The 9,688-nt window shown below is 54.3% G+C and overlaps 1 protein-coding gene across 1 annotated transcript in view; it reads left to right on the top strand.

Moving 5' to 3' along the window:
- COL9A2 (collagen type IX alpha 2 chain) overlaps window positions 1-9,688 on the top strand; it is a 49,269-nt gene that overhangs the window by 11,723 nt on the left and 27,858 nt on the right. Inside the window, exons 5-12 of the mRNA XM_019512244.1 lie at window positions 1,205-1,258; window positions 2,387-2,422; window positions 3,499-3,522; window positions 4,852-4,905; window positions 6,155-6,208; window positions 7,066-7,113; window positions 8,468-8,524; window positions 9,153-9,206. Of these exons, the coding sequence (XP_019367789.1) occupies window positions 1,205-1,258; window positions 2,387-2,422; window positions 3,499-3,522; window positions 4,852-4,905; window positions 6,155-6,208; window positions 7,066-7,113; window positions 8,468-8,524; window positions 9,153-9,206 (381 nt within the window). The remainder of the gene's footprint in view (window positions 1-1,204; window positions 1,259-2,386; window positions 2,423-3,498; window positions 3,523-4,851; window positions 4,906-6,154; window positions 6,209-7,065; window positions 7,114-8,467; window positions 8,525-9,152; window positions 9,207-9,688) is intronic.

Here is a 9,688-nt window from a genome sequence, read left to right as displayed (position 1 = left end):
GCATCTGAGCCTGGAGTCAATGATTCCCTCAGTAACAGCAGACGTATGAGCTGATCACTTTTCTAGCCCTTTATGTCATTTCAATGTAAGCTCTGACCTGCTGGTATCAATCCAGAGCAGCTCTGTGTACGTGAGATGAGAATCCACCCAGTGCCCACACAGGGAATGTCCACGGGGCCAAGGTCTGCAAGACCAAGCCCTTTATTTGCAAATGACCACTCAGACCTCATCAGCTGTTGCAGCTCATTTGCTGTCCAAGCAGGAGGGAAGGCAGGGGCTGTGGATCAGAGAGCATCCGGAAATCCCATTCGTGCAAACAGTCGTGCAATTGCAGCACAGGAAAGGGAAAAAAACGTTGCATGTACAAACGTCCTGACGCATTAGCCTGAGAGCAGGGTGGAGTGTGAAAAGCTGTTGTCAGCATAGCTCAAGCCTGGGGGAGCCCTGCAAATGCACCGCTCTCCAGATCTCCAGCACCTGCTGTGCTAGTGCGGGGCTGCTCGTGTGCACACCCCTCCTCCCAGCAAACACCCCCTACCAACACAGCAGTCCTAGCCTGCAGCCCCGCTTTGCCATCCGGACGAAGCCACCCCCAGTTCTGCCAATGCCTCTCCATCCTGACCTCCGCCAGGCTACTGCTGCTCCTCCTAGGATACTTCCACGCTTGCCCTCAGCATCCTCCCAGAGTCTGTTCCCCTTTCCCCACCAACTCTGCTGTTGGCATTGAGCTCCACGGTTCTTGCCTGCTGCCTGGTGCTTTTCAGACACAGCCGAGCATGCTCCAGTGTGGGGGTGGACAGATATCCAGCACTGACGATACCCCAAGTCACATCCTTATCTGCTCTGAATGCACTCCTCCAAGGAGCAAGGCCCCTGCATTGGGACACAGAGCCTTGTGACATGAGTAGGTGACAAAACACCTGAGAGGACATTGCTGAGAGGTTGGAGCGATGCATTCCCAAGTGCCTCGTGACACTGGGACTTCACTCCAAATGCAAGCTACACACAAGTAATTTTCTGTGTGTCACCTGCCTGACAGCTTGAGGAGATAGATGTTAGCAGCTTGTTAATAATCCTGAACACCAGGTGGTTAAAGAAGCCTCTGCAGAAACATCAGCTGCTGGAAGAACTCAACTACACTGTAAATGAGAAGGAAAAATGGTCTAGGATGGAGACTAACCTCCTGCAATCTCTCCCTTTGCAGGGCCTGACAGGAGCAAAAGGGGAACCAGGGCCCATCGGACGTCCAGGGCCTAAAGTAAGCATGGGTCAAGCGTGCCTGTTTCCTTTAGCAGCATGGCCTCTCCTCCTGGAATCAAAGGGCATGGATGGGGGAGGTACAGGGTGGTGCGGCCATGTCTCAAGGGATTCGGATCTAGTCAGACGTGCAAAGGAACCAGGCTGAGCCCCTCAGCCGCTGTGAATCAGCACAGGGCTGGTGCAATCTCTGGTGAGATGCTGCCAGCTAAGACCTGGCTTCATGGACCCTACCTCTGCAACAGGCCAAGACCAGAATGAAGGGGCCACGAGCAGCAACTTTCATCTTAGCGTTTCGGGAGCCTGCTCGGTATGCCAAGCACTGTGCATAGGCTCAGTCAGAGCTGCCTTGGTCATCTTGTCCTTGGACAGCTGTGTGGGGAACAAAGGGCCTGGGGGCTTATTAAAATACAAGGGCTTGTTAGCATGGGCAGAGTGGACAAAGCCGACATCAGTGGGAGTGGGGTCCGGTCTGTAATGAAACAGATCCTCAGCTAGTAGAAATCACTATTGCAACAGGGGTTGGGACCCCAATGCCAGCTATATATGGGGACTGCAATTGTATTAGGTGCTGTCCAAACATGGGGGGAATTAAAAAAGTGCCCCAAGCAGCTTCAAGCCAGCACAGCTGGACTGAAGCCCCCAGAGCTGTACTGATTGACCCAGTGGTCAATCAGTACTGTCCCAGTGGTGGGTCTAGACCAGGGCGCTCTGGCAGTCTGAGATGCCCTGAGATGCTTTCAAAGGCGCCGCGGGGTGCCACACAACATTAGCACAATTAGGTGTGCAAATGTGATTTATAAGAGAAACGCAGAGATTTCAAACAGGCATCCAAAAACCTTCTGCCCTGTTGTGGGCTTCCTGAGCTTTTTGCAACAGGAGAGAGGCCTGGTTGTTTTTCTTTGTCAAAAAATGAGCGAAGAGCTGGATTTTCTAATGAGTGCCTTGAGTCTAACAAGGTCAAGAACCACTGGTCTAGCCCATGGATTGAGCTTGCTCAGAAAGGTTTTGTTAACTTTTTTCCCCAGCCAAAAGCAGAATGTTTTTTTCCCCCCAGTCAGAAAATCCAGCCCCCTCCTCCCTTTGCTTCTGGTTTCCTAGCTTTGACTCTCTCTTCCTGCACTAACAGGGCCAGCCTGGACTTCTAGGGCCTCCGGGACTCCCTGTAAGTATCTGTTTCCATCAGAAATGCTTGCTGGGGAAGTGGGTTGATGGCCATGCCTAATGGCCTGGGAGCCAGGATCGTAACCGCACTTGTGCCACGGACTCACTCTGTGGGCAGGTGCACAAACCCCTCCGGGCCACAGTTTCCCCAAGTGCAACATGGAAATGAGCCTGCTCCAGCTCCCCCTAGGAAGGGCCACAGCTAACACAGCAAGGACAGCAGAGACTTCCTGACGTTCCCTATCCAATTAGCTTTCCCTGGAGCTAAGAACGGGAAAGGATTTCAGCCTCCATGGCCCCTTTGTTGAGTGGTTTGGCCAGGGCTAGCGCCACTGAAATCACTGGATTATATATGGGAGCACCTGGTTCCCTGGAGGTGGTCTGAAGCCCTCCCCTGTGGATTCATGCCTTGAGGTCACTAGTTCTCTGTTGCTCTGTGGGTGTCACAGAGGCCTCCCAAGCTGTCAGATCCCCTCTAGATTTGTCTGTGAAACCCTGTCCCTCATCACACAAATGCCTCCCTGGGGGAGATCCTACTGGGTTTCCAAGCTCCTATCAGTGCAGACTCTCCTCCTGTAGCTCAGGTAGGGGGATCAGAAGGTGCTGGGGTGGGGTGGATCAAGGACCAGGCAAGCCAAAAGAACAGCTAAAGATTATCCCTGCTCTGTCCCTGAAAGGAGAACATGGTTCTGGGCTACATTCATTTAGGCAGGAAGGCAGGCCCAGTGGCTAGGCCCTGGCTCAGGAGATCTGCCCTGCCACAGACTTCCTGTGTGACCTTGGGCATGCCCCTTAACCTCTCTGAGCCTCAATTCTCATTGGGGATAAGCTTGTTCAAGCTGGAGATGTTACTGCCTAGGCACTTTCCATAGCACTTACCCTTCCATGGGGCTGCTTCTGCAGTGGCAAGTGGCCTTGAAGCCCCTGGAAGTGCTCTGGATTCACCCTTGGGAGGAGAATGCAAACATGTAGAGCAAGAGCTGTATCCTGACCACCCAGAAGGGCAGCAGAGTCACTGCAAGCTGATTCGGAGTTGGAGCACTTTAGTAATCCATTGTAATCCTCTTTTTGTTGCAGGGCCCGTCGCTGCCAGGACCGCCTGTAAGTGCTGTGCTGCTGAGGGCTGGTTGGCTGGGAAGCAGCGGGGTCAGGATAGGATGTGAAGAAATCGAACCCATTTAGCCCCTTGTGAATGGGGATGAAACCGCCCTAGCCCTGTTAGCATCCAGGTCTGTGGCCAGATCCTCCAGGTGCCCTGGGAAGGTTGTTGTAACCCCTGGCATCCCACCCTGGAGCTAGGAAGGGCTGAATGGAGTGGATCAGGGACCAGGCAAAGGAATTAACCCTCCAGCAGCTGGTTTGGAGCTACTGTTCTCCATCACTACTCAAGGCAGCACCGTGAGGTATCTTCTCGGTGTCTCAGCAAACAGACCAGTTGCACCCATTCTACCCAGGCCTGATGGTGCATGCAATAACACCACAGCTGTGCTCCACCTGGGTGCTATCTCCCTGAGCTAAGTGGACCTCAGATGCATCCAGATCACTCCAAGGGCATCCTCACCCCATCGTGGGCTGAGGGTCATCCACAGGTGGACCCCGACCCATGTGTTTCTTGCTGGGTGGGAATTCGGTGCTGCTTTCCTGTAGAGTTCCCCTTGAATTCATACATCAGAGCAGTACAGCAAGCATCCCACTCATCCCAACACAGGTTAGCTCAGCATATTATGCAGGAAAGTCTTACAGCCCTCATAACAGTTATACAGTCCCTCAATAACGTCACGTGTCTCATTTGGTAGTTTTTACTTGCCTTCACTTCTGTCACAGTTCAGTCTACCTGATTGCTGCCGTTCAATGCAGAAAGGCGGTGTTTGCCTGCTACATGCACAGAGTTCTCTCGTATGGGCCTAAGACTTTCAACACTGGGAAAAAAAGGCCCGTGCATTTGCCCTCTAGTACATTTCTAGAAAAAAAAGGGATTGATTCCTGTCCCCAGCACTTTATTACTCCATGAGAAAGCTGAAGTCTTGGAGCAGGCAGCTGAATTAAACGTGGTCAGGAGCTGGTTTTAGGGCATTTGCCAACCCTCTAGATCAAGGCATGGGCAGATGAACAATTAAAATGAGAGGAACAAACTTGCGGCTTGTGAGCTTGCATCAGCAGCGTTGTCATATCTGTTTCATCTATCCTCTCTTATCCCACAGTGAGTGAAGCCAAATTGCAATGACTTGCCCATGAATAAAACAGATGGAGCTTACTGAGGTTTAACATCCCCTTTCCATGGGATATATGGTCCACTTTCCATGGGACAGAGCGGACACACAAAACATTTAGAGCAGATGCAGCTGGGATGCACCCAGTAGCGCTCTTTGGCTTGCTCAAGCTCTCAGAATCTGTCACCATGTTCAAGGAATATTTCTTTTCTTTGCTAAGGGGCCTCCAGGTCAGGTTGGACTTCCTGGGGAAATCGGTGCCTTGGGACCTAAGGTGAGGAATCCAGCTGGACAAAGAATCTTTCTGGGTGCATTGCGACTCAATGTAGGAATGAGCCTGATTTTCAATGAGCCACCCTCCTCCTGCACTCCATGGTGAAGGGGCTCAGCCCCTTTAGCAGTCTCATATCCACTGCAGCATGCATGTGCTGGCATCAATGAAGTGACTCCACTTCTGCCTCTGTGTAGCAGAGAGCGGGAGATGGCATCCTCTGCAGGTCACTGCAGGACTGCGTGGCGGGTGAGCGGGCTCCTGCGAGCTTGTTTCAGCGAGGTGCTTCTCCTGAACTGGAACCTGTAGTGCTGGTGCCTCCCAGGTCTTTCCCTTGTAATGAGGGACAGGCAGCCCCAGCCTGGAGGCTTTCTCTTTCTCTCCCCTGGTGTTGCAAGTCATTTTATTAGGCAAGGTGGAACAGTGAACATAAGCCTCCAGGGCAGGGGTGGGCAAAATGCGGTCCGGGGGCCGGTTGCAGTCCGCCAGGCCATTCTATCCGGCCCGCGGAGCCCCTAAAAAATTTAGAAAATCAATTTTTATCTGCCCTGAGCTGCTTGTCATGTGGCCCTCGATGGCTTACCAAAACTCAGCAGGCGGCCCTCTGCCCAAAATAATTGCCCACCCCTGCTCCAGCGGCTACTGGTTCTCCAGCCATCCCATAGGATTTGTCCTTCCAACCCTTCATTTTTAAGCCCTTTGCAAATTCTGGTGTCCATCTACCCATGTTGGGGCAGAGCTGGGTCAGAAGGTGGCACCAGGGGTACGATGGATGTGGCCAAGGGACTGGCGAAAGCATGCCCGCAACATGAAAGGCTACCTACACCGCTACAGACCAGCCATACGGGGGTGGGGGCGGGGGTGGGACTTACATGGCATGCACATCATGTTGGTTTAAGCTGGATATGCTGGTTTAGGCCTGATACAAAGCTCACTGAAGCCAATGCAAAGACTCGTGTTGCGCCCAATGGGCTTTGGCTTGGACTCCAAGGTCTGGTGAAGTCTCCCCTCCTCTCCCTCCCTGCTGCATGCCTGGTCTCAGCCTGCTACCTATGCAGTTCCTTCTTCAGCCCGGTGCTTGGTGCTGGACCTCACAGGGTCATTCCTGTGGGCTCACCTGCCATGGTGCCTGAGCTAGCACAGATGCTGAGGTCTGTACAGGGGTATTTCATTTCTCCCCCTGCCTCAGTCCTTTGGGTAGCTACATGCCTTTCCTACACCTATGGTTCTCATTGGGGTTGCTCTTTTTCAGGGGGATCCTGGACCTGATGGACCACGAGGCCCCCCAGGACCCCCTGGAAGACCTGTGAGTATTAACCCCCATCTCCCCTGGCATTTCTTAGCTGGGGGCCTTGCATATGGGGGTGAATTAAAATAGAGTCCTTGATCCCAGCCTGTGGGCTAGAGGGTGAGACTTGGAGCAGTGGGTTTAGGTGCAGACTCAGCAAGGTGATCAAGGGGATCAGGATCGGGCCTTCAATGGAGGGAGCTCAATGCCTCCCCAGAGCAGGCCCATAGTGGACAGCTGACCCTATCAGCAGCCACCTGGGATGCGGGTGGCCTGAGCTGAGCCAGGCTCATGCTTCAGGGTGTAAAGCTGGTCTCTGCAGAGGTCAGGAAGGAAGGAGTCCACGGCCCCGCAGAAAGATCAGGAGGTGGGCGCAGAGAGCAAGCACCCCAGCGCTTTTATCCAGTATGAAAATAGCTGAACCAATGGTTTGTGCTGCTCAGATAGGCCCTCACCCCTACACTAGAAGCAGCTCACAGAGGTCTCTGCTTTAGCAGTCTGACCATCAAGATTCATGCATGGACTGCAGTGTTGCTTTGAGCGGCATGGTTTCCCAGGGCACTGCTTGCAGATGGTGATATCTCCTGGCTCTCTGGAGAAGAACTGGGAGTCTGGACCCCCAGTATCTCAGATAAGAGAGTAAGGTCTGTTGGCTAGTGCAGGGAAAGGAGTGGACCCGGGGTCTCTTTCCTGGCCCTGCCACTGACTCACTGTATGACCTTGGTTAGGTCACTTCCCCCCGCTCTTGTGCCTCAGTTTTCCCATCTCTAAAGGAAGGTGTAATAATCACCGCCCTTTGCAACGTGCTTTGAGAGGAAAATGCCCTGTAGTGTTCTTCCTGCACTAGAGTGCCTGATGGTTTTGTTTTATTCCAGGGCCCACCGGGACACATCCAAGGCCTAGAAGGCAGTGCTGACTTCTTGGTAAGAGCTGCAGTGATGCTTCCAACTGCCCCTCACAGCCAAGCAGCAGCAGGGAGCGTATGTAGGGCCAGAACTGGAGATCTGCTGCCACTTCTCATTGGGATGTCACTGGGGAGGGGTCAATCAGCGCTCTGTAGCTGCTGAAGAGCTCAGACCCCTTCCCCGCCCCCCAATCCCTGTGCCGCTGGGAATCCTGATCTCTATGGGGCTGGTACAGCTTGCAGACTTTGCACCTCACCCTGCTCTCCCCTGGGGGGTTTGTTTCATCTGCCAGCTCCTGCCTTTCCCTTTATGCACCAGTGCTAGCAGCTCCCTCCCAGGGGGCTCTAGTTCATGTGCCCTCAATGCTGGCTAGTCTGATCCACCCCATTAGGATGATCACTCAGCCTCTGAGGCCAGCACATCCCCTAAGGGCAGCATTATAGAGTCCAACTAGGTTCACTTCGGGCTGCTGAGAGAGCCTGGTAGATCCTGGCCTCCTTGGGTGGGTTTCCTGAGGCAGTTTGAGCCCCTTGAATGGGCACCTAAACCCCTGTGGGTTCCCGCTGAACCAGCTCACAATTGCCCAGGCTCTGTGGGTGTCCCTGGCTCTTTGCTGCCCAGCAGCTGCTAGGTTCACAGCTTGGGCATCATGAACAGCCTGCCTGCTTCTCTCCCCCTTCTCCAGGGAAGGCTAGCACTGCGGGGGCTTCATCGCGGAGGGGTGCAGGTCGATGCACAAAGAGTGCTTATTCCCTGCAGGGCACCTCCTGGCTAGAGGTCTCCAAAGGGCCCAGTCCAAGAGCTGCTGGGGTCCATGGGAGAGGGGAAAGGCTGATGCAGCCATCAGCTGAGCACAGTGGGTGTGATGGCAGATCTGGATCTGCCTTGGCATAGCCTGAATAGCCATCTCCATCCCTGCAGAGTCACTGCTTCTCCCCCTTTCTTCAGGCCCCAAGCAGGAGTTCATGGTGAAGGACAGGCCCCGGGAAAGCAGCCTCGGCAAGAGGCAGGCCCGCGGGCTTTCCCCAGAGCATCAGACAGGCTTGGGTGCTGGGGAGGGAGGAGGTGTCTGCGCTCTCCTTCTGTTGTGCTAATGCTGCAGGGGTTGGGGTGACATGAAATGACTCTGCTAATGAGCTGTTGAGAGAGCCTGGGAAGACCCTGGCCTCCTTGGTGGCTTTCCCAGAGGCAGGCTGAGCCCCTTGAATGCCAGCCCAGATCTCATACCAGCCTGGCTCAGATGCCCAGTGCCAGCTCCAAATCCCTGCTCTGCTCACACCAAGCCCCGTGCCTGATTGTGACCCTTCTGCAGCTACTCTGCAGTCTGACATTGTTTCCTAATTCACACGTGCCACTTCTCTTTCCCCACCAGTGTCCAACCAACTGCCCACCAGGACCCAAAGGCCCCCAGGGACTGCAGGGCTTGAAGGTAAGGTGACAGTGCTCCAGCTGGGGACTTTTGCATCTAGGAAGCATCAGTTGCTGCTGATGGGGCTGATGGGGCAGACTCAAAGACTGCTTTACACAATCCAGCCACTAGCAGGGAAAAGAGAAACTCTGTCCCAATGGGTCACACTAGTAACTCCTGCCCGTGCCCTTCTGTGGAGTCCATGGAGGGAGCTGCTGTGGACGTGGGGGTGACTTGCCCTCCCCACTTTTACTAGCTTTCAAATCCACATTGAAGGATAGCTGCAGTGTCTAAAGGGCTGGGAGGCGTCCTGCTGCCTTTGGCCAGCTCTCTATGTAAAAGCGGCTAGAGCTAAGCTATGAGCAAGGAGCAAACCATGTGCCATCAGCCTTGCTGCCTTTGTCACGGAGGATGCTCTGGGCTGCAGCACCGTGCAAACACAGGCATCTCTTAACTGCAGCTGCAGGAAAGTGCTTCCCCCCTCTCTTCACTTGTGTGTGCATGTGCGGATGACACGTGGTCCATGCCTGGGTGGGTATGTTCCCACCGCCAGGCCACAGATGTCCCTTGCAGCTGTGGCACTACTAGAGAAGTGGCACTGAACGTGAGACTTCAGAGTGCTTTAATTATTGTCTGTTTTTTCCTATAGGGACACAGAGGCCGTCCTGGTGCCCTCGGGGAGCCGGGCAGACAGGGCAGGCCGGTGAGTACAGCTCCTCTGACCAGCTCTTCGGGGCCTTTTGAGTTAGAGATTAGTGCTGCCTATGAACCAGGTGTCACAGGCAGATGGAGAGGAGTGTAGGGGGCCCCGTGTGGACATGAGACAGGGGACAGAGAGGAAGGGAGACCAAAGGAAAGGGATGGAGGAGGGGACAAGGGATGGAGGGAAAATGCCAGGTGGGAAACAAGTTGGGGTATGGGAAATACCAGGAGCGGGGGAAGAGGGAGATGATGAGTAGAGCCGGTGATGGGAGACAGAGGGGCACCTGCCCCGGGGCTGGCAAGCTGGAGAGGAGGTTAATGGAGCTGACAGTTCCCACGGTCTGCTTTGGGTCTCCTGCTTTTCCCATCACTGTGTGGTTGGTTGGGCCTGGGCTGCTCCACACCAGCCCCAGAGCCCCCCTGGCATCCCAGGAAGGTCCTGTGCTGTGGTGGGGAAAAGAGGCCCTTGGGTCTCCGGTCTCT

Source organism: Gavialis gangeticus, unplaced genomic scaffold (genome assembly GCF_001723915.1).
Source record: "Gavialis gangeticus isolate Ggan-Ray unplaced genomic scaffold, GavGan_comp1, whole genome shotgun sequence".
NCBI lineage: Eukaryota > Metazoa > Chordata > Crocodylia > Gavialidae > Gavialis > Gavialis gangeticus.
Note: the sequence above shows the minus strand (reverse complement) of the source record. Positions and strands in the feature narration are given on the sequence as shown.